The 25,714-nt window shown below is 38.7% G+C and overlaps 1 protein-coding gene across 2 annotated transcripts in view; it reads left to right on the forward strand.

The window, feature by feature from the left end:
- Positions 1 to 25,714, forward strand: part of MSH4 (MUTS-like protein 4) — a 255,757-nt gene that overhangs the window by 146,720 nt on the left and 83,323 nt on the right. For both annotated transcript variants that reach the window (XM_089980878.1, XM_089980879.1), the window contains exons 9-12: positions 6,604 to 6,676; positions 6,776 to 6,921; positions 7,001 to 7,086; positions 25,531 to 25,670. In XM_089980878.1, coding sequence (XP_089837004.1) covers positions 6,604 to 6,676; positions 6,776 to 6,921; positions 7,001 to 7,086; positions 25,531 to 25,670 — 445 coding nt within the window. The remainder of the gene's footprint in view (positions 1 to 6,603; positions 6,677 to 6,775; positions 6,922 to 7,000; positions 7,087 to 25,530; positions 25,671 to 25,714) is intronic.

Below are 25,714 nucleotides of genomic sequence, written 5' to 3' on the forward strand. Positions count from 1 at the left end.
GCTCAAGATCTTGGAGACTTATCCATTCCTTTTCATGAGATTAATCGTGACTTCATGCGCAAGATTCAAAAGAAAGAAATTGCAGAGGCTTTGAAGAAAATGAAATCAAGAAGGGCAGTTGGCCCAGATGGTATACCTATCGAGGCTTGAAAATGCTTGGGAGAGAAAGGTTTAGAATGGTTGACAAATCTTTTTAACTTGATTTGGCGAACAAATAAGATGCCTAATGAGTGGAGGAAGAGTACTTTGGTGCCTTTATATAAGAATAAGGGTGATATACAAGATTGCACAAACTATCGTGGTATAAAACTCATGAGTCATACTATGAAACTTTGGGAGAGGGTGATTGAGTCTAGGTTGAGGAAGGTTGTCATGATATCGGAGAATCAATTTGGTTTTATGCCTGGAAGATCAACTATGGAAGCTATACATCTTCTTAGACAACTTAGTGAAAGATATAGAGAGAGGAACAAAGATTTGCATATGGTTTTTATTGATTTAGAGAAGGCATACGATAGAGTACCTAGGGACGTTCTCTGGTGGACAATGATGAAGAAAGGTGTTTCTCTCAAGTACATTAGAATAATTAAAGATATGTATGAAGGAGTAGTAACCAATGTCCGCACTTGTGGAGGGGTGACAACCAATTTTCCAATAACGGTTGGGTTACATCAAGGATCTGCTTTAAGCCCTTTCCTATTTGCGATAGTGATGGATGAGCTTACGAGATCAATTCAAGAAAATGTACCGTGGTGTATGTTGTTTGCTGATGATATTGTTTTGATTGATGAGTCTAGAGCTGAGGTTAATGCTAAGTTAGAATTATGGAGACAGACATTGGAAGCTAGAGGTTTTAAGTTGAGTAAGAGTAAGAGTAAGACTGAATATATGGAATGTCGGTTTAGTAAGCAATGAAGTAGTGATGGGAGTGTAGTGAAGCTTGGTGAGCAAGAAATACCGGTGAATGATTATTTCAAATATTTGGGATCCATCATTCAAAAGTATGGAGAAATTGATGGAGATGTAAATCATAGGATAAAGGTTGGGTGGATGAAATGGAAAAGTGCAACTGGAGTGCTGTGCGATCATAGAATGCCATTGCGATTGAAGGGAAAGTTTTATAGGACGACTATTAGACCCGCTTTACTATATGGTACGGAATGTTGGGCTGCCAAGAGACATCATATTCAAAAAATGAGTGTAGCTGAGATGCGGATGCTTAGATGGATGTGTGGAAATACTATAAAAGATAAGATTCAGAACGAGGAGATACGTAAGAAGGTAGGTGTTGCACCCATTGAAAATAAGATGCGAGAGAATCGTTTACGGTGGTTTGGACATATTCGGCGAAGGCCTAATGATGCTCCAGTTAGAAGGTTGGAGAATTGGGAAAATATATTAGTTAAAAGAGGTCGGGGTAGGCCTAGGAAGACTTGGATGGAGATGATAGGAAAGGATATGAATGCTTTGAACCTCACCGAGGACATGGCATTGGATAGAAATGATTGGAGGAAAAGGATTCATGTGGAAGACCCTAAATGAATTTCTTTTTTTGGTTCATATCGCTGACCCCAATTGTTTTGGGATGAAGGCGTAGTTGTTGTTGTTGTTGTTGTAGAATTAGAAAATGCCGCAAAAGGGATAGACATAGGATAGATCCAAGAATTAAGTGGTGGGCACTGAAATGAGCTAAACAAGGAATGTTTGTAGAACAGGTAGTTAAGGAAGTTGATTGGTGTTTCGAGCATGATTCAGAATCAATGTGGAATAAGATAGCGGGTGGCATGAGAAAGGTGGCTAAAAAGGTATTGGGTGAGTCTAAAGGCGGTGCACCGCTAGGTAAGGATACATCATGGTGGAACGAGGATGTCAAATTAGCTATTAAGGTTAAAATAGAGTGTTATAGAAATCTAAGTAAGAGTCGTGATAATGAGAATTTGGAGAAGTATATGATAGCAAAGAAGGAAGCTAAAAAAGTAGTTCGAAACACGATAGATAAGGTATATAAGGAGGTTTATGAAAAGTTGGATACCAAAGAGGGTGAGAAGGATATTTATAGGTTTACAAAGATGAGAGATAGAAAATCGAGGGATCTGGGTATGGTTAGATGTATCAAAGATGAAACACAAAGGGTTTTAGTTAAAGATGGAGAGATTAAGGAGAGATGGAAAGATTATTTTGATAAGCTATTTAATGAAAGTCATGCTCAGGATCTTGGAGACTTCTCCATTCCTTTTTATAAGATGAATCGTGACTTCATGCGCAAGATTCAAAAGAAAGAAATTGCAGAGGCTTTGAAGAAAATGAAATTAAGAAGGGCAGTTGACTTAGATGGTATACCTATCGAGGCTTGGAAATACTTGGGTGAGAAAGATTTAGAATGGTTGACAAATCTTTTTAACAAGATTTGGCAAACAAATAAGATGCCTAATGAGTGGAAGGAGAGTACTTTGGTGCCTCTATATAAGAATAAGGGTGATATACAAGATTGCACAAACTATCGTTGTATAAAACTCATGAGTCATACTATGAAAGTTTGGGAGAGGGTGATTGAGTACAAGTTGAGGAAGGTTGTCATGATATCGGAGAATCAATTTGGTTTTATGCCTAGAAGATCAACTATGGAGGCTATACATCTTCTTAGACAACTTATTGAGAGATATAAAGAGAGGAACAAATATTTGCATATGGTTTTTATTGATTTGGAGAAGGCATACAATAGAGTACCTAGGGATGTTCTCTGGTGGACAATGATGAAGAAAGGTGTTTCTCTCAAGTATATTAGTATAATTAAAGATGTGTACGAAGGAGTAGTAACCAATGTCCGCACCTGTGGAGGGGTGACAACCAATTTTCCTATAACGGTTGGGTTACATCAAGGATCTGCATTAAGCCCTTTCCCATTTACTATAGTGATGGATGAGCTTACGAGATCAATTCAAGAAAATGTGCCGTGGTGTATGTTGTTTGCTGATAATATTGTTTTGATTGATGAGTCTAGAGCTGAGGTTAATGCTAAGTTAGAATTATGGAGACAGATATTGGAAGCAAGATGTTTTAAGTTGAGTAAGAGTAAGACAGAATATATGGAATGTCGGTTTAGTAAGCAACGGGGTAGTGATGAGAGTGTAGTGAAGCTTGGTGAGCAAGAAATATCGGTGGATGACTTTCAAATATTTGGGATCTATCATTCAAAAGTATGGAGAAATTGATGGAGATGTAAATCATAAGATAAAGGTTGGATGGATGAAATTGAAAAGTGCAACTGGAGTGTTGTGCGATTGTACAATGCCATTGCGGTTGAAGAAAACGTTTTATAGGACAACAATTAGGCCCGCTTTACTATATGGTACGGAAGGTTGGGTTGCCAAGAGACATCATATTCAAAAAATGAGTGTAGTTGAGATGCGTATGCTTAGATGGATGTGTGGAAATACATTAAAAGATAAGATTCGAAACGAGGAGATACATAAGAAGGTAGGCGTTGCATCCATTGAAAATAAGATGAGAGAGAATCGTTTACGGTGGTTTGGACATATTCGGCGAAGCCTTATGATGCTCCAGTTAGAAGGATGGAGAAATGAGAAAATTTATTAGTTAAAAGAGGTCGGGGTAGGCCTAAGAAGACTTGGATGGAGATGATAGGAAAGGATATGAATGCTTTGAACCTCACCGAGGACATGGCATTGGATAAAAATGATTGGAGGAGAAGGATTCATGTGGAAGACCCAGAATGATTTTCTTTTTGGGTTCATATCGCCGACCCCAATTGTTTTAGGATGAAGGCGTAGTTGTTGTTGTTTTTTTTTCTGTTCATTATTGTAGGACCACAAGGGGCCCCACCCATCTAGTCATTGGGGCCCCAACGGTCATATTTATGACCGTTGGGGCTCCCAACGACTAGAAGGGAGCCCTCTTGTGGTCTATTTCTCTTGCATTTGATCCTCTATAAATAGAGGGCTTTCCCTCTTGTAATGTCATGGGTTTTTCAACCCACTTCTCTTCTTCTTCAATAATATTTGCTTTTGCTATTTAGGCACTTTACCCCTTAGTGGGTTACGTATGCACTTTAAGTGCTTGTGTTCTTAGCTCCTTGTCTAAAGAGTGCTTTGCATTGTTGGTGCTTTCGCTAATTTCATTACACCTCGAAGTGTGCAAAATGCACATTGTTGAAATCACATAAATGGTGATAATCGCTTTCGCAGGCAAGATGCTCGAGCTGGTTTGAATGACCAGAGTATGTAGAATGGGTCGTCAATTAAAATAGAACCTGACGTACAATTCGCCTCTTTGGTTCCGTCAAGGGAGAGGATAGGATGATACAAAAACTCTGATAGATAGGTTGTTAACAACCACCCCTCGAGCAAATGACTCAGTGTCCCCAGTCATCAGAGTTAGTAGACGGGACTACCCAAAATTATTCTAGGTGGTAGACCTCATGGACTTCTGCAAAAGTATGGATGCATCCCCTTGAACAAGTGACCTTTGGGGAATTCTCTCTCGGTCATTGGCCGTCTCCTTAGGAGCAGACTCAGCTAGTTGTTTGGGGTATTAAAATAAATAGAATAACAAACCCCCGTGCAATCTCAGTTGTTTCTACATGTCTCCTGTGCATACCCTTGGACAACTAATATCGAAACAAAGTTATCTTATTCACTTTACTTATGTTGAATTGCATATCATGTATGAAATAAAACATGTGTTAATTTTGTTCTAAATTGTTATACTTGTGTACCTACCAACTTTTCATAAACTAACCCATCTTATGGGTACAGGTGATGATTAGGTCAGTACGACAAGTGATGCCACGATGACATGATGAGATCAAGATGAGACTCTTTCCCTGACGTTTCGCTCTTGAGGACAATTTTATATATATGATTGCATAAGGGTTTCCTTGAAAATTCCTCTTTTGTATAAACTCTAAATTATTAAAACTACATTTTTGAATCTATATGGTTTCAATGATTGTACAAAGGTACAAATCCGTTGTGTAAAGGAAATTTCGCACTGTAATGCGCCCAAGGTCCATTGATTTGCTATTTCAAACACCATTTTTCGCTGAACAACTATTTTAAACTTTGAAAAATGATCGATTACAAAGCTTTGAAACTTTTCGTAAAAAGTTACAAGTCCGGGATTTTGGGGGCGTTACAATATAACAAGATTATAGTTGTTGGGTGCTCCCAACGACTAGATTTTTAGCTGTTGGGAAGCCCTCAATAGCCATATTTGGGGAGCCTCTCACTGTTAAATGTAATAAATGTAAATATATATGTATATATATGTTTACATATTCATTTCTATACATTTTTTGTATATTTATAGTTCTTGGGTATTTTGGTCTTTTCACATGTAAACACACAATAAGTGTATTTTTAATTTTCTTTCTTTATTTTCTTTTATTTATTTTTGTAAATATTTTCAGCCTCAAGGGCCTTTTGAGAATACTCCATAGAGTTGTTGGACCCTAACCAACAGCTATATTTCTAACTGTTGCCCAACGGCTCTATAGAGCCCTCTCTATGTGTATATATAGGGGTTAATCCCCCCTCTCCATGTATTCTTTTCTTAAGGGAATTTCCCCAATACAAGATCATTTTTTATGTGAGTTTCAGCCCATAAGTGGCTTATCCTTGTGTGTCTTTGTATTGACCCATAAGAGGTCACATTCTCAAAGTATTCTCTTGCCCATTAGTGGCTCTCTAAAGCATATACATCTGTTCCTGACACTCACTCCCCTCTTGTCTATAAATTTGGGCCTTGTGCCCCTTGTAAACTCATGCATTTTGTGTGAATTTGATATTCAATGAAGCCTTTATTTCTATGTTGTGTGTATCTCTAAGCCCCCAAGTGGCTATTGCACTTATGCCCCTTTGTGTGGGTTTGTATTTGCCTCTTGCTTGGGGTGTGTGAAAACTTCTTGATCTCATTACACTAGTAACATTGACTCTAGGCCATTCTTAAACAATCACGACTTATGCCAGCTACGAGAAGTACTCCAAGCCCCATTCAGCATGCCACATGACTGGCACCACCAATGACCAATGCTGGCATGAATACGCTTCCCATACAACCAAGGATTACTTGCATCCATTTTAGAGCTACAGGATTTACCTGGTTGGGTATAATGCTGGAAGCTCTTGGCCCCATGTTTAATGTCAAGCTGACTTAGAAGGAAGCTTTTCTCTATGTGCAGAAGCCATGAATGGATGGCTTTACATCAACAGATTCCAGGGTGCCTTGGTGAAAACAGTTCATAAGAGTATTCAACCGCTTTGTTTCAGAACTAGCTCTTAGATCCTTCAGTAAAAACTAAAAACTACACATCCCTGCAAAGATGTTTATTTATCCTTAAGACTTTGAATGCTATGTTCTTTCATTTTATGTTGGTATCCAGTATCAGCCTGAAACTTGTTCCCTTGTTACATCTATCATAAATGTCACAAAGCTTTTAACTTACAATTCAAGTATGTAGACCTTAGAATTTTCTGATCACCATTTTGTAATAATTGTATGGATATAGTTTGTGATTCTTTTGCATATTTTGATTGGAAAAGTAACAAAAGTTAATTTTTAAAATGTCATAAATTTCATCTTCAGGATGAGTTGATGAGCAATGAGGAGTTGTTCTTTGGTCTGTCAGATGTGTTACGGAAATTTCCACAAGAAACTGGTATACCATGCTATACATCTATTTCATGCTATTTTTTCACAGAAGTGGAGCTGTACTGTAAAATAATTAGTGTACACTATTTTGGTTTTTCAAATCTAGATCGTGTACTTTGCCACTTCTGCTTCAGGCAAAAAAAAGTTACAAAGGAGACATTGGGACCACTGAATGCTAGAAAAAGCCAAATGATTATAGCAAGTATCATTCTTCTCAAAACGGTTTTATTGGCATTGCCTTTGCTCTTAAAGGTGACCTATCCATTTGACTTTAATCATGTCATGATTTTCCTAGCATTCTGCTATTTATTTGAATCCACAAATATTGCAGGTTCTCAAGAATGCAAAAACCTTTATTTTTTGCAATATCAACAAGACCCTTGGTGAAAACAAGAAATATGATGGCATAATGAGAAGGTAAAAGTCCAGTGCTTCCAAACGTGACTGGGTGGGATAAGAATGACTTGTTCCATACTTCACAAAGGTCTCGTTTGACATTTAATCTCATGTGTATACTACTGCATTTTTTGAGCTTACTAAGTTTGGAAACAAAAGAAGTGCCAAACATTTTTTCCAATGTTATACTTTTGTGTTACTAAGATTTTGTGCACTTACTAGTCAAAAGTATGTAAATAACACATCCATTTTGGAGCCTTTGATATTTTGTCAACTAGGTTTCATCATTCAGGCTGGCCTCTTGAATGTGGAAATTAAAAAAAAAATGCATTGAGTGGGTATATTTACAAACTGAAGCAAGAAAGATGATGGAGAAAAAATATTAGGTGCATGTGAATATATATCTATCTAATATGTATATTGATATATATAGTTCTATATATCTGTGAATATATATTTTTTATTTTGTATATATATTATATATATAATATTTATATTTTTTCTGTGTATGTAAACTGAAATACCCATCAGGGGTATTTCAGTCATTTCACTCTTGTAACAGGGGCAGCCTATTAAGGGCTGTACAGTACTTTTATTTTGCAGATTTTCTGTTTTTATTTTTATGTTTTTTAGTCAAAATGGCTGTTGGGACCGTCCAATGACTAGTTGGACTGCCTCCCTTCTCTCGTGTTTGGCTCTATAAATTGATCCCTCCTCTATTTTGTAAGCAATGCTTCACTAAGCATATTGGTGATTAATACAAGACTATATTTTTTATGTTCTTCTCTCTTATGAGTTGTTATTGTGTATCTCCTTTGTGAGATTGTATTTGGTCCATAAGTGACCTCTTTGTGTTTGTGCTCTCTTGTAGCCCTTAGTGACATTCTCTTGTATTTCTTTTGCTTCATTACAGCATGTTCAAAGTTGCACGTATATATTTTTGTCTAGGCAAGCTACCCTATGGATTCAAACCCAAGGCCCCTTGAGTGCGACCTAACCATCCAATTATGTTGTTCGTTCCCCAAAGATGTACAGATTGATTATACATAAACCTTAGCAAACTAAGTTCCAATTATTCACTGGTTACTTTATAATTACATGGATAACTGATAAAACTTTCATGTAAATATCTTTAAATGATTAAAGCATTGTTGACTTTTAGGTTTCATTGTACCGACCCCAACTCATACCCTTTGAAAAATGCAGATTTTTTTTTCTTAGAGTTGCGGAAAAACTTCCCAGAGACCCGGGGTCCTTACAGTTTCAATTTCAGTTGGATAACCACATACCACAAACAAACTTACATTTATCATCCATAACTAACAAACTAAACTCTTTTATTAATGAATCAATAAGAGTCTCATACTCAACTCAAAAGTGAGGTAACAACTGCAAAAAATAAAAAAACTAAAAGAAACAAAAGTAGAGCCACTCTGTCCGTAAATGAAGCAGTCTGAAACAAATGTTACTCTCGTATCCTCTCAGAAGCGAGTCTACTTCACTGATCACCCGGCCCTACGAAAAACCGATAAAGTAGTGTGTCAGAATCCAAAGAATCCTGCGTACAGGTCCCTCTAGTGAATCAAATAAGAATAAAGAACATAAATAAGATCCATGTAATATTTTAGAGGGATACAGTTATAACCAATTTATAAGACAATTAACTATTCATGCAAAAATAAAATAAACATTAAGCATGAGGGAACACAAAGTAAGTAACATGAATCATAATTTAATCAATAAGGGCATTTAAATGCAAGAGAGGACATCATGTATTGATCAACATATAACAACCAAGAGAACACGTAAACATGCATGATCTAATGCATACCAGGAATATGCATGATTTATGTGCAATGCATGAACCTTTTATTATCTTTCATTTAAGCTTCTCTCTTTCCATATGTATGTCCTATTAAATACACACAACTTTAAGTTCCTCTTTTTAATTACCATTGCTCGCAGATACACCAAATAAGTACAATCTCCAAGGTCAAGTAGGGTTCCCGGGGTAACTTAGCACACAATTTGTATTTTATTACTGGATTCCAAACTTAGCCCTCGACCGATATCAAGAAACAACACCATCCATTGAAACATTGAAAAATAGCATCCAAAGACGGGGACATCATGAAAACAACATCCTCTGGCGCCACTTTCTTGGTATACCAAAGCAACAACAGTTGTGTCAAAACAGACCACCCCCAGGAAAAGTGACACACTCTCCTTAAAACCGTGGCCAGGAGAAGAACCTCAATATCGGGTTCAGGGGCAACAACACGCACACAGAGTTTTTGTATCCTCACGGTTTTCCCAAACCGCAATATCCAAGATTCTCACACTAAAGTAGGGACATCAAGGAGGCATGAGGTACACTTTTCTTTACTTTCTTTTATCTTGTTATTAATTCATTTCTTTTACATTTGCAAATCAACATGTAAAAATTAATAACATAAGCTTGCAAAACAGCATGCCAAGGTCTTCACGGGACCATAGTCCGTAGCAACAAAGAACAGTGCAGTAAAAACCATAATATCATTTCTGATTTGTGCAATGCATCAAAATAACAAAAACAGAGAACAACTTGTTCTCGAGGCTCACCCAGTTGCTGATGATCCAATTGACCATCAATGCATTTACAAGCAAAAATCATCAATCATATGCCCATATGCATTCATTCCACATGCCTTTTCATGCACGATCATGTACGTCAATATAGAAATATGCATTAAACAACAATATTCTCATGCATGCGTATGAGTTCACATATTCATGTTAAATGTAATTCTTTTGCACAACCCACACTTTAATCACACCTGTGAGCATTCTGGTCTATGTCACATGGGTGCGGGTGTGGGGATGCGGCACTTCCAAAAAACCCGGGTGCGGCAGGGGAAAAAATGTAAAATATATATATATATATATATATATAATTTTGAAGTTTTAACAGTTTAACATTTAACAGTAAACATTGTCATAAACTCATAATATGATTCATCATGCATGCAGTATATCAACCTAAATATCAAATTATCAATCAAATAAGTAAAGCAATTACATAAATCGACCTAAATATCAATCAAATAAGTATTGTATAAAAGAACTAAATTACATACCAAAGTATATCCTGATGAAGTAATGGATGTTAATAATTTTCTTCTTCATCATCAAATATATCATTAGAAAGAATACTGGGCTCAGCTAAATCCATGTTTGTTACATTGAATTCATGTTCTCCCTCGAAGTCACACTCTTCTGGGTTTACATCCCAAAATTTGGATGTTTCTTGTCTGCGTTATAAACCCAATTTGAAAATGATAAATACAATACAAGTATATTTAAATGAAAACTAAGAAATAATCAAATAACTAAGAGAACAAATTAGTACCTGTATTCATCATTGCTTCGCGAAAGTAATCGAAGATTTGAATGAACATATACTAAATCCTCTGCACGCTTGCTGGTGAGTTTGTTTCTCTTCGTGTTGTGGATTTGAGAATATGTGCTCCAATTTCTTTCACAACAAGATGAACTAGCAGGCTGCGATAGCAATCTTAATGCAAAACGTTGCAGAAGAGGTGTTTCTGATCCAAATGTTGACCACCATGTGATAAGATCTATATTATCTTCTTCTCTTGCGAATAATGCCGGTGCATATAATCTCGAAGATGAAAATTTTCCAAACTTTTGTGTGACTTGATGTAGAAGACATGCTTCTGGAAAAAGTCTTGTCATACACATATTTCTATGTCTTGATAGCTCTGGGTCTAAATTTGGAGGGACACGACCAATACCACCAGCCCGCCACTTATTTGCATAATACTTTGGATTAAGAGAATGTGCCATGCAATGCAAAGGAGTGTTGCTCTTATCCCATCTTCTGACTAAAATTGAATGAATATGATTAAAAAAATCTGAATCATCCAATGCGGGATTTTTTTCTTCATGCATGAAAACTATAACTTGTATTTTTTCAATCATATTATCCCACATTTCATAAACTCTGTGAAGCATGTGCTCATCCTTATCAACTTCTCTTAACATTTCCCAAATAGGTTGCGTAAATTGAAGGAACTATACCAATCTGTCCCAAAACTCATCATCAAGAATGAATTTCTTAATTTCTTGAGCCTTGATATCATCATCAGCACGATAGAATGTCCAATTTTCATCAGTCACCATGTTAATCAAAGCATTCTTCACTCTTTTAATCCTCTTCATCATCACAATGATGGACGCAAAACGTGTTTCAGCGACCTTCAACAATTTTAAATCAGAATGCCTATTAAATATAGCATTAGCACGATGGTGGTTAACAACAAAATTCCTAATGCTTTTGACATTTCTTTCTAAATCTTCAATCCATGAACATAAAACATATGTTTGTGAATTTTCTTCTTCTTTGGGGTTGTAGATGCTCTTTAGGGCTAGATTTAAGCTATGTGCTACACAGGGAGTCCAAAAAATATGAGGGTACTCACTCTCCAAACTCAACACTGCACTTTTATAAACTGTAGCGTTGTATGTATTGATTTGTACCACTTTCTGATCACCCACTTCTTTTGTCACTTCTATAAACAATCCCTTCAAATACTCTGCATTTTTATATTCCCCAGATGCATCAACTGCTTTCAAGAATATTGGGCCACTAAGCGAACAAGCAATGAAATTGATTAATGGACGCCTTTGAATATCTGTCCATCTATCAGACACAATAGAAACTCCATTTTGCTCCCATGAATATTTTTTAATCTCTAGCAACCTCTCCACATTTGCCCTCTCTTCTGCAAGAAGTGTGGTTCGTATTTTTTCTGAACTTGGAGGCACATAACCACTCAAATTACAATTTGCCAAGGATGTTACTAAATCCTTCCAATAAGGATTTCTAGCCGCATTAAATGGGAGTGAACCAAAATAAAAATACCTCCCAACTTTTTTATCCAATTCTTCTCTTCCATATGTATTGAATGTTGCTTGTATCGTTCCTCTACCTCCTATATTGATTTTTCTTTTTTTTTCAGCATCTTCTTGGTGGCTTGCAAATGGCACACTGACTGCAGAAGAATCGGCCATTGCCTTTCTCTTCTCATATTCTTCTTGTATTTTCTTGTATTGTCTTTGCATTGCCTCATCAACTTTCCTGCAAGCTGAAATGCCATGTCCTGGTATCTTCAACAAATGAGCCTTCACTCTTGTGTAAGACCCAACAAAATCTCTTTCGCATAGCTTGCATCAAAATCTCTTGTTTCCACCACCTCCTTCTCCAGTTTTTGCAAGTTTATCTACATGTACCCATAGTGGCCCCACATCATCAATCCCACTGCAATTATCAGCAAAACTCACATGTTGGGATGAGGATGACGCAAGTCCTTTACCTTTATCCGTCATTTTTATCCTGAAAACACAAAAAAAATACATTACAATTTTCAAATCAATTTGAAAACACAGGGAGAAGGGGGGGGCTCAGCCCTTCCCCTGCCAACCCAACAAGAGAGCGAGAGCGAGGGGGGCTCGGCCGAGCCCCTCCCCTGCTGAAAACAGAGAGAGCCAGATGGGGGAGGGGCTCAGCCCCTCCCCTGTCGACCCAAAAAAAAATCCAGATGGGGCAGGCGCTCTTGTCGACCCAAAGAAAAAAACAGATGTGGGAGGGGCTCGGCCCCTCCCCTATCGACCCCCCCCCCCCCCCCCAAAAAAAAAAAAAAAAAAAACAGATGGGGGAGGGGCTCGGCCCCTCCCCTGTCGACCCAAAAAAAGAGCTAGATGGGGTAGGGGCTTGGCCCCTCTTGTGCCCAAAAACGAGGGAGCAGGGGGGGCTCAGCCCCTCCCCTGCCGACCCAACAAGAGACCGAGAGAGAGGGGGGGGGTGCTCGGCACCTCCCCAACCGACCCAAGAAGAGAGTGAGAGACATACCTGCGAAAGGAGAGGAGGAGCCTGGGAGGCGGAGCTGGGGCGACGATGGGAGAGCTAGAGCTCAGGGGGAGAGAGAGGAGAGATTAGGGCAAAAATTTTTTTTTGCCCTAATCCTCCATTTCATTGGGGGAATTTTTTTTTACGCCCAAATTATGGACAAAAATGACCCTGGGTGCGTTGACCGCACCCAGGGTCGTGTTGACCGCACCCGGTGCCGCACCCGCACACGCACCCGCGTCGCGTCGACGCGGGTGCGACATCTGTTTTGCCGAGTCCTTGTGACATAGATTCTGGTAATAGTGCACGTGCCAAAGGCATTATTTAATATAGACATAAACATATAGAGAGAAGGTGTACACCCAAAACTCTTCATTCATAACATATATTGAATTAACACTTGTGTTCATGACCACAATCTGAAATCTATCATGCATACCAAGGTAAAATTTCAGATTTGAATAACGTCACATATGCATAATCATGTGTGCTGTATAATCACAATAGATTGCATGCATATTCCAATGCAAGATCTCTTTACACGTACACATACCTGTCAATGGACTGTTCTTTTTGGAATAACCCATGCATATTTCTAGCATGTGCATACATACTGTCCATGCATATATATATATATATATATATATATATATATATATATATTTGTTAGAACAAGGATCATACAAGCCGAAAATCTTTAACTGGAAAAGATGCTATACACAAAGCATCAAAATATGCTAGTTGGATCAACAGGTTAACCCAGAGGTTTAGAAATCCAAACCTAAGTTGTCTGGCAATATCTCCATAAACCAACGATTTCTGACTGATGGATTCCGCTACTAGCTATATGCAGAAGGTGAAGCATCAAATAAGTAATAAAAAAATGGAGAGGAAATCTTGACTACTTAACCTCTGATTTAGACAAATATTACTCTCAGGCTACACTAGCTAAGGACAACTTAGTCTACTTAGCAACACAAATGACACGACCAATCATTTCCAGTGAGTTAAAAATCAAGAATTATAAATTTTGTTCTGAGTTTGGCTTGGAACCAGATCCAGCAACAGATCATCATGAAGTACAGTAGTGAAGTACATATTTTCTACTGTGAATTAAAATTTCGAAGCCTTTTCACAATTTATATGCATGTTGGAATATGAAAAACAGTCCTATGTAGCAGAAACAACAAAAGTTAGAGCTTGAGTTAGTTATCCATAAATTTTATTGTCTTAAAGTATTCATAGATCTTGGAATAATAAACACCGAAACCAACATTTCTAAAGTTTGAGAAATAAAATCATTAAGTGGGATCACCAGAATTTTCTACCCACACATACAACACGTGCACAGTACACAACTGTTAAAATATAACTTGCGTATGGATCTGGATCCAGATCCATACGCATGGTATGTTAATGAAACACATGCTGTATATTTCTCATTAATGGCATCCTTGTAATATCTCTGATATTACAAGGATAGTTGTATATCTGCTTCATATATATAAAGGTTAGGGCTTGGAGGTCGAGCGATTGAATGTCGCCCCAACCATTGTGTTTCTCTCTCTCTCTTCTCTCCCTGTTTCCTGTAGATGTTGTACCAGATATCAAATTTGATATGGTATCAGAGCATTAACCATCCTGTGCGTGAAGAAGCTCTGAAACAACAAATCGTGAACTGCGTGAACAACGTGTTCCTCCTTTCAGCGTGAACAACGTGTTCATCGAGATGGGGACAGCGTGTTCATCGAGAACAGCGTGAGCAGCAGATCGTGAACAACAGCTCATCGACTGTGTTCATCCCAAGTTCTTTCTTTTCTGTTACTCTATCGTCTCTGTTGGTTCCAATTTTTTTTTCCTAAACATCACCGACTGCTGTTCCCTTTTTATTTCAAACCATTTTTTATTCCACACGTTTCCTTTCCTTTCCTTCATTGCTGTTTTAGTGTTCTTTGTGCAACACTTTTGGTCGTACAGGTATATGCCTTATTATAGTTTTACTGATTGATTAAGTGATCTCAAATATGTTTATTTCTTTTCATTCATCTTGTTTGCTTATTCATTATTCCACTGATATGGATTACTCTTCGTCTTCGTCATCTGGTCCCTCTGCCAATTTCTTGAGTCAGCTCGTTACAGAAAAACTTACTCATTCTAATTTTTTGACCTGGAAAAGGCAAATCCTTCCTTTTATATGAAGTCAAGATCTCGATGAACATTTGGATGGTTTAGTTCCTATACCACCACGGCTTATTTTGCAGGAAACCAAGGATGAGAAAGGTGACACAATTACCATTTCCATTAAGAATCCAAAGTATACAGCTTGGAGGAAGCGGGATCAGTCTTTGGTTGCTTATATTACGTCAACACTCTCTCAAGAAGTGTTGGTTACTCTTTCAGATGATTGCACTGCGGCGGATCTGTGGAGTAAGCTGTCACAGACTTACTCTCAGATATCAGAATCCCGAGTTATGTTCTTAAAAAATGAATTTCAAAGTTTGAAGAAAGGCTCCATGACAGTCATGGAATACATAGGCCGCTTGAAGAGTATTACTGATCAATTGGCAGTTGTTGGAAGTGCTATTGCAGATAAAGATAAAGTTCAACAACTCCTCACTGGATTGGGTCCTGACTTTGACACGTTTACCACAGCTTTATCATGCCTTCCTCACTTGCCCACTTTTGACGACCTCCAAGCGAAACTTCTCCAACATGAGATGATTATGAAGCAAAGGGTAGAAGGAAATGAATCAGCTCGTCCTCATTCAGTTTTGGCCATGGACACTTCTGTAGGTTTTGGACGATGGAATGGAGGGCATCAAGGAGGCAGAGGCCGCAGACGTTTTGGGCAGGGAGGACGTGGTATCTTGCCTACACCTAATATTTCAGGGGTTTTTAATACAGGGAATCAGAGGAGAGTGCCCACTTGTTTCTTATGTAACAAAAGAGGACATGTGAAAGCTGATTGTTGGTTCAATCTACAGAATAGAGGAAAAATAAACAAAATTGAAAATAAATCAGCTACTGTTGTGGACACAAAAGGGTCATCCACAGATGTGCAACAACTTTTGCTATCAGCATTGTCACAGATGACGATCAAGCAAAATGAACAAGGCGAATGGTATGTTGATTCAGGTGCCGCCACGCATGTTACGGGTAATGCGGGTAAGTTATCTCACTTATTGCCTTATTTTGAAAAAGGTAGTATAGTTACGGGAGATGGAACTTATCACTCCATTAGCCATACTGGCAATGCACATATCCCTATGTCAAAGTCCTCACTTCATTTGTCCAATGTCCTTCTTGCTCCTAATATTAAAAAGAACATTGTTTCTGTAGCTAAACTTGTTGACGATATGAATTTTTCTATCGAATTTACTCCATCTTTTGTTTATGTTAAGGATCTACGAACGAAGGAGACGTTCGATAAGGGGGAGCGACAAGGAAACATGTACGCCTTCAAGGAGATTCCTTCAATGTCTTCGTCTTCAGTCCCAGTCCTCCAGTTGAAGTCGTCCAAGCATTCTTCAGTGTCTTCGCCTTCAGAGTCTTTTGTTTTTTCCTTCATTGGAAGTTTTTAATTCATCTCATTGTAATAAGCCAGATATTTGGCATAGTCGTTTGGGACATTGTAGTCGTGGTTTCGTTGAAAATCTTGTATCTGATGGTCTCCTTCCAGAGTCTAGTTTATGTTCATTTTCTGATAATAATAATAAATGTTCTTCATGCGAACTCTGCAAAAGTCATGTTCTTCCTTTTCATATTATAAATAAAAGAGCTTCAAAGCAATTTGAGATTATTTGTTCTGATGTTTGGGGACCCGCACCTATTCCTTCTCTTTCTGGCAGTCGTTACTATGTTATCTTTATTGATTCCTATTCCTGTTATACTTGGATATATTTCTTAAAACACAAGCATGAAGTTTTTCAAATATTTCGGGAATTCCATTCGATGGTCAAAACAAAGTTTGCTTGTGATATTGTGCATTTGCAATGTGATGGTGGAGGAGAGTATTCATCGAACGAGTTTATTGCCTTTCTTCGGGATAAAGGAATAAGTCGTCAGGTTTCTTGCCCTCATACTCTTCAACAAAATGGGTTGCAGAGAGGACATATTGTTGAGAGCGCGATGAGCATGTTACATGATAGCAATGTGCCCGTTAGTTTCTAGACAGAAGTTTTTCACATATCTGTTCATATCATAAATCGTCTTCCTATGACACTTTTGGATCGGAAATCTCCCTATTATACTTTATTCGGGCAACATCCCTCTTACGATGAGCTGCGTGTTTTTGGTTGTATATGTTATGTACATGTTGATTCATCTCTGCGAAATAAGTTTCACGACAAGGCTGTCAAGTGCATATTTGTTGGGTATGCAGATGAATACAAAGGTTATCGATGCTATGATCCTACTACAAAACGTATTAGGACCTCCAGAAATGTTGTTTTTGACGAACGAAATTTTCAGGTCAATGACTCTGCAGCGTTGCCATCTCGAGAATTAGAAGTATATGATCCATGGATGTGCGCAAATCTTTTTGCTAATACAGGAGAAACATGTCTGACAAATTTTCCTTCCTTCGGCTTGAGTAGGGAGTTGAATGACTCACAAATGCATGTTGAATTATCTCCAGTTGAGTCTCCAGTTGAGCCAACCCTAGTAGAACGCTTCTCTGGGCAGATATACACTAGACAGGACAAAAATACAGAGCCTAGGAATGTGGAAAGCATCGCCAATGATCCGGCTCAAAGGCCGTCACGCATTAAGCATCCTATTCAACGATGGGTGAGTTATGAGACCTTCTCCCTTGATTTCCAGTTGTTTATGTCTCAGCTCACAAAACAGGATGAACCCACTTGTTTTAATCAAGCTCTTCAATTCCATCATTGGACTGAAGCTATGAATGAAGAAATGGAAGCTCTTCATGAATGCCAGACTTGGGAAATAGCCCTCGGCCAGAAGGAAAGAATGTAGTTGGCTAAAAATGGTTTTATAAAACAAAGTATAAGCCTAAAGGAAGCATTAACAGATATAAGGCACGGCTTATTGCTCGAGGATTCACACAACAATATGGTGAAGACTACGATGAAACTTTTAGTCCGGTAGTCAAAATGGGTACTATTCGTGTCATCATATCCCTAGCAGTTGATCGAGGTTGGAGCCTTAGCCAGATGGATGTTAAAAATGCATTTTTGCATGGAACTTTAAAGGAAGAAGTGTATATGGAGCAACCTCCTGGTTATGCCGAGAAGGATCCTACTGCCTGGGTGTGCAAACTAAGGAAATCTTTGTATGGGTTGAAACAGGCGTCCCGTTCCTGGTTTGAAAGTTTCTCTATGCAAATTCAGAGTTATGGTTTTAGAAGATGCTCTCTGGATCACTCACTCTTTATTTACCAAAAGGCAGACATTGTTATACTTCTTCTTATATATGTTGATGACATTGTGATCACTGGGAGTTCAGATAATCATGTGCAAGACGTGAAGCAATTTTTAATGAAAACTTTCAAAATGAAAGATTTAGGGGAGTTGAGGTACTTTCTTGGTGTGGAAGTTGACAGACAACAAGACACATTGACACTCATGCAACAAAAATACACTCTTGACCTTCTAGAAAGAGTCGGGATGACGAATTGCAAACCAGTCAGTACTCCTAGTGTATTACATCAAAGGCTGAGCTCTGAAGATGGTCATCTTTGTGTCAACCCTACAATGTATAGAAGTCTCGTGGGAATGTTACAGTACTTGACCTTTACCAGACCTGATATAGTTTATGCTGTCAATCAGGTATCCCAGTTTATGCATGCTCCAATGGATGGTCATATGGAAGCTGTGAAGCACATTCTACGCTATTTAAAAGGAACTATAGGAGACATACTTGTTTATCGCAAGAACGATAATCTGCATAGAGGACATGAACTCATCACTTATACAGACGCAGATTGGGCAGGGGATCCAGATGAGAGACGATCTGTCTTTGGATATTGTGTATATATTGGACACAATTTAGTGTCCTGGAGCAGCAGAAAACAAAAGGCAGTGGCACGATCGAGTACAGAGGCTGAATACAGATCGATGGCTGCAGGCACGGCAGAAGCCGCATGGATTAGACACTTATTGAGTGATCTTGGGGAGACAATTATTCGATCTTTTCTTCTATGTGACAATCAAAGCGCAATAAACATTGCATGTAATCCTATCCAACATAGCAGAACGAAGCACATTGAGATTGATCAACATTTCATACTGCAGAAAGTCGAGATGAAGGAGATAGAACTACATCATGTTCGAACAGAAGATCAAGTGGCAGACTTGTTTACCAAGGGGTTAACAGGACGTCAATTTTGGCTATTGAAGAGCAAGTTGTACATGATCCAAAATCATGTACAACTTGAGGGAGGGTGTTAAAATATAGCTTGCGTATGGATCTGGATTCAGATCCATACACATGGTATGTTAATGAAACACATGCTGTATATTTCTCATTAATGGCATCCTTGTAATATCTCTGATACTACAAGGATAGTTGTATATCTGCTTCATATATATAAAGGTTAGGGCTTGAAGGTCGAGCGATTGAATGCCGCCCCAACCATTGTGTTTCTCTCTCTCTCTCTCTCCCTGTTTCCTGTAGATGCTGTACTAGATATCAAATCTGATAACAACCACATGACTAGCCATGGAAAACTGGAAATACTAAAATTGCCAACACTTGATGCATTTCAGATAAAAATCGAGTATTCTGAAACACCTATCCTCAATACACAAATACACCAGTACTATGTATGACTGAAACAAACTTGACACCAAGACTTAAAATGATATACAGTTCGTGCACATGATGTCTAGTTAATGTAAAACCCGAAAATTTTGAGTATAAAATTTTCCAATTTTTTTCAATTTGGGCCTAGATCCACATTACGGATCTAGGACCCATAAAGGGGGTAATTAGGATTTATTCATTTGAAACCTTGATTTAATTATAATAATGAATAAATAAAATTTTTAAATTTTAAAAATCTAATTTAATTCGAGGATCCACAGTGGATCCATTTTGACTTGGGGCCGGGTTGCGGGTCTCGGGTTCGGACCCGAGCCCCACCCCATAATTTTTCTGCCCTGTTAAATGAAAAGGGCAACCCGATAAGGGTTGCCCGATAAAACCTAACACAAACAGAAAGGGGGGCGCAGGGGCAAGGGGGTTACGCAGAGCGTAACGACCCCGCGCCCATCTCGGCAGAGAAGGGGGAGGCCTGGGGCCGATAAAGGAGGGGAGTGGAGAGGGGCTCTCACCCTCTTCACTCAGCCCCATCTCTCTCTACTCAATCTCTCTCTCTCCCCGTCTCTCTCTCCCTGTCTGCGTGCGCGCACCGGAGAAAGAAGGGGTCGCCGGAAAAAGGCTGCGGCAACCCGCAGCCACCAGTAGCCACCAACAGCCACCAAAGTCTTCCAGCAAGCTCCCTTCTTCACGGCAGCCGCGGGGAGCAACACCAGCCGTCTGTGCCTGTGCGTCTCGAGCCTCCGATCGTAGGAAAAGTCTTCTTGAGGTACGATACTTCTAACGATCTTGGGTGAAGGATCGAACCTGAGTTCGATTCCGGGTAGTGATTTGAGGGGGGGGGGTTTCGTAATGCCGGTATTATTCTGAGGATTTGGGGTTTCTGTGCCTAACCCTAAACCGAAAACAAATCCAACCCAATTTGATTTGGGGATTTTTTTGCCTAATCCTACCCTACAGAATCCCTAAATCACATCGATTTGGGGTTTATGTTAACCATAAACCTAAAACCCCAAATCTATGATTTGGGGGTTTCAGATCCTTTTTTTTTATGAGTGGTGTTTTGTCTTTGCTGGATTTCGGGACAAAGAGGAGGGGTTTCGATTGTGTTATGGGTTGACGTGCCATGCATTTCTCGTGTACCCTGCTGCTATATATTTTTGGTTTTGTCTGGTTGTGTTGTGGTATTTGAGTGCTATTTCATTGTTGAGGCAAGACAAGGAAGCTTGTATACTTTGACACTTAGATCCATGTTGATGCTCCTGCATATCGGCATTTCATGTTTGCTGAAGCGCGGATATACTCTCCCCATTAGTATGCACATGATTATGGGATTGCAAGATGGACAATAAAGCATCTTAGTTGTAGGAGTCAGTAAGTGCACAAAATGAACTGTGTCTGGGATTTTATTGCCCACCCCAGAAAAGTGGCGAGTACACCATATTGGTTGCAGAAAACATTTTTATCTTATAACTGTCTTCTTCATTGTGAAACATAGTCAGAGGTGAATCTTGGCCATACTCCAGGTTTGTGCAAGACCATATGAATGACAAGTCCCTTGTTGCTTGGTGTAGGTTTCACATTATGGTTTCATAGCACAAGGAGCTCTAATGTACATATATGCCAAATGTAGGTTTAATATGAAAAACATGGAATCTGCACATTTGAACTTGTACTCCTTATTTATGCAATTTCTCAATGATTTGTAAACTCTTAATACACAGGAATGACCACCTGTAACTTAATCAGGTGTAGTGTTAGGTTCAAAATTTAGTGATTATTAGGAGTATAGTTGCTAAAATGAATATCAGTTAGTGTTACTGGACTACACTAGTATGTGCTGAACAATTTATGTCAATTGAATACCTTAGTGTATGCTGAACAGTTACTAGAAATCGTGTACTCGGTGAAATTCTGACTTTCCTACCCTATCATACTAGCGTACCCTGTTAACCTTTGATTTGACATAGTTTAGCTATATTGCAACAGTATGACCTGCCTTTGCCATATTGATTTTTATTGCACCATCATAAATTGCTTCCACAGCTCTAACTTTCTTGAAACAGTAGGAAGTGACTTCACTTGATTAAAATAGCATTGACTATTGCATTTTTGTATTAGGTTACACCAGATCGTTTACTTTTTCCTACTTATGAATATTTGATATAGCTTCCCTTGAATGTCTTGTACTATTAATATGATTGCAAAGTTTGTTTGGTGGAGGTGCATACATGATGTGAATGCGTGCAGCCCTGACATATAAATTTCTAAATCCGGTTTATATGCTTGTGTGTGGGTAATAACTCATGCTATGAATGGAAGGTTTTATGTATCTACATTATGGGACATATTTAATTATCATGCATGAATGATTTGGTTTCAAGTGCATGTGCATATATGGGATCGAAGTCTATTGGCATGCATAAATATTCTCATGAAACTATGAATGAATGTATGTGTGTTAAGTGATTACATGAAAACACTTACACATGAATGGTTACGCATGCATAGGACTGCTAAAGCTCATGTACATTGTTAAAATGGTATGAATGAATGTGCATTTGGAATTATGTTGGTATAATTGCATACATTGCAAGTTATGGTTTTTGCATACGATGCACCGATGGCCAAATTGGACCATCATCGGCCTAGAGAGCCATGGGTTGGGTTTTCTTTTATATATGTTTTTAACTGCATCACTGAAACCACATAAGATGGTTTGGCACTTTACTACACTGTTCTAGTGGTTTATACGGGCTGGAGTCCCGAATGGGTCTCCGCAAGGAAGGATGCGGGTTTTCACTTTACTTTTGCATATGATGTTGCAAACTTAAAGAAATTGACTTAATTAAAAATATAATGAATAAGAACAGTGTAATTTACATTCTGGGATATCTCATCTGAAGTATGGGAATCTTGGATATCCGGTCTTGGGGAGACTGTGAGGATACAAAAACTCCGTGTGCGTTGTTGCCCCTGAACTCGATATTGAGGTTCTTCTCCTGGTCACGGTTTTAGGGAGAGCCGCCACTTTACCCGGGAGTGGTGTGTTAGTCACAGTTGTGAGTTTATGGTACCAAGGAAGTGACACTTGTGGGCGTGGGGTGTCCCTTGTGTCCCCGACATTAGATGTGGAGGTCTAATGTTCCGATGGATGGTGCTGTTTCCTGATATCGGTCGAGGGCTAAGTGGGAACCCAGTAATAAAATACAAATTGTGTGTTAAGCTACCCTGGGAACCTACTTGACCTCGGGGTTTGTACTCGTTTGGTGTATCCGCGGGCCACGGTAATTAAAAAGAAGAACTTAAAGATGTGTGCATCTAATAGGGCATGCATATGGAAAGATGAAACTTAAATGAAAGATAACAGAAGAAATCATACATTGCACATAATCATGCATTTTTCTGTTAGGCATTAGATCATGCATGTTTGGATCATTCTTGATATCATGACATCATTTGGTGGTAGTATACGCTTTACTTTGTGAAATCATGCTGAAAGGTTTGGTTATTTATTTATTGATATGTGACATTGCTTTACTGTTCTTGACTGGTAAGTATATGCAACTGTTAGTAGTTATAGATATATAAATGTTGCAAAATTTATATCTGTACTCAATCAAATCACTGCATGAAATCTTATTCATGTTCTTTCTCTCACCTGTTTCTTTAGAAGTAGCTGTGCTCAGAATTTCGGTTCTGACACCCTACTTTGTTGGTTTTTTCACAAGGGTGAACAGTGAAGTTGGACATGCATCTGGGGATGGATGAGTTACACTTGGGCTTGTCAGTTTCAGTAGAGGATAGATTGGCTCTTTCTTTTGTCATTCAGTTCTTTTAAATTCTGCAATTGTTACTTTACTTTCAGTTGAAGAAAACCTTGTCTTTGAAATTTTCTTACTCATTAATAAAAGAGTTTTAGTTGGTTGATATTGATGATAATTGCAACTTCGTTTATGGTGGATGGGCTATCCAATGGAAAGTGGAACTGTGAGGACCCCAGATCTCTGGGAAGGTTTCTGCAACTCTTAGAAAAAAAAAAATATTTCACATTTTTAAAAGGGTCTGGATTGGGGTCGTTACAGTTAAAACATGAGAAAATTCCATTTTTAACATGCATTGAAATACACACAGTTAATGAAATCTAGGAATTTAGGAAAAACCACATATATCTATATAAATAAAAAAAATCTTTTTTTTAAGAACAAGTGGCTCAGCCAAAACTGGGTCTAGCACACAGCCAGACCCACCCAGCCGACCCAGTCGGCTGGGTCAGGTACCCAGCCCAGCCGACTGATTGCCTGGGCCCTAACATGGAAATAAAAATTTATTAACTCTTTTTTTTATTAGAATTCACAACAACCGAAATTCCCCAAATCTGTCGATTTGGGAGTTACGGAAACCCAAAGCAAGCTTGAAAATAATACATCTGTAAGAACACCGAAACCCTACCAAACTATTGCATGGGATACAAACCTATTTCCCATTCTTATTTGAAATCAAAAGAGAACCCGTACCTTTGAATCAGTGTTTGGGGTTGCTGCCGTGAGAGAAGGAGGTCGCCGACAGCGGCCTGCTCTCGCGCACGCAAACAAGAGGGAGAGAGACGTCAAGGAGGACGCTAATGGCCCTATTTGCTGGTGACAGCAGCTAGGGGGCTGGCTTCGTCGGACGACGTCGGTGGTTGGCACACGCAAGGGAAAGGACAGGAGAAGGGGGGAGCGAACGAGAGAGATGAGAGGTAGAGACGAGGAGGAGAGGTGTGGGAGAGCGAGACTCGAAGACCCCCCCCCCCCCCTTGTAGGAGAGTGCCCGAAAAAGGAGGAAACCTCCCCGACGACTATGCATCACCCCCTCTCCCCCTTTGTGAATTTGGGGTTCTGTTGTGTTAGGGTTCATTCAGAACCCTAACTCTTCGTTTTATCGGGTGTAAGCCCCCTTTTTTTTTTTCGTCACTTACCTGCTACGGGGGAGGTGCGGCTCGGGTCCGAGACCGAGACCGAGACCCGGGATCCAGACACAGTCTAGACCCGCAACACCCCATTGCAGTGTGGATCCGTGTCTTACCTGCAATATGGATCCACAAGTTGGATCCAAATGGATCCAATTGTGGATCCCTGCACTAAATTTATATATATATATATATATATATATTTATATATGACATTAATTATAAATGTATATGCTCCTTTATGGGTTCTGGATCCGAAATACGGATCCTAGGCTCATTTTGCACATTTCGCATTATTTTATAAAGGAAAAACACAAAAAATTTCGGTTATTACATTCATAACAAATGTTAATGACATACATAATTAAGGGAACATCATGCATGACTCAAATGCATGCATACTTGAGGAATGCATACGATCTGTAATATTATAATTGAATGGATAAGGGGAGGAGACACCTTGTTTCAGTTGCCTGGATATATTGATATCATAGACATCATCTAGTGATATGTTGCAACACAAAATGGTTCTTTGGTCAAAAGCAGAAAAGGGAAAATATCATGGTACATATTAAAAATTGTCAAAAGCAGAAAAGGGAAAATATCATGATACATATTAAAAAGATAATATTGTCTGAGAAATCCAAATTTTGTTGAAATTTTATTTTTTAATTATTATTGTTTAGAAGTCACTGACAGTTCTTAAGAAAACCACTTTTAATTATAATGGGAAAAACCCTTGTGATATTGCTGAGATCGGGTTTGGTGACTGATTGATATATAGCAGTTACAGTTTACTGTAGCATAATAGGATATCATGTTCCAGGATCAAAGATGTGATTGACGAAGATATACTTCATGCAAGAGTTCCTTTTGTTGCACAAACTCAACAGTGTTTTGCTGTCAAAGCTGGAATTGATGGATATCTTGATGTTGCAAGGAGATCATTTTGTGACACTAGTGAAGGTCAGCTGAAACAAAATTTGCTTCTATTAAGTCTATTTCAAACT

This window comes from Nuphar pumila, chromosome 11 (genome assembly GCF_984573655.1).
Source record: "Nuphar pumila chromosome 11, dmNupPumi1.hap1.1, whole genome shotgun sequence".
In the NCBI taxonomy this organism is placed as follows: Eukaryota; Viridiplantae; Streptophyta; class Magnoliopsida; order Nymphaeales; family Nymphaeaceae; genus Nuphar; species Nuphar pumila.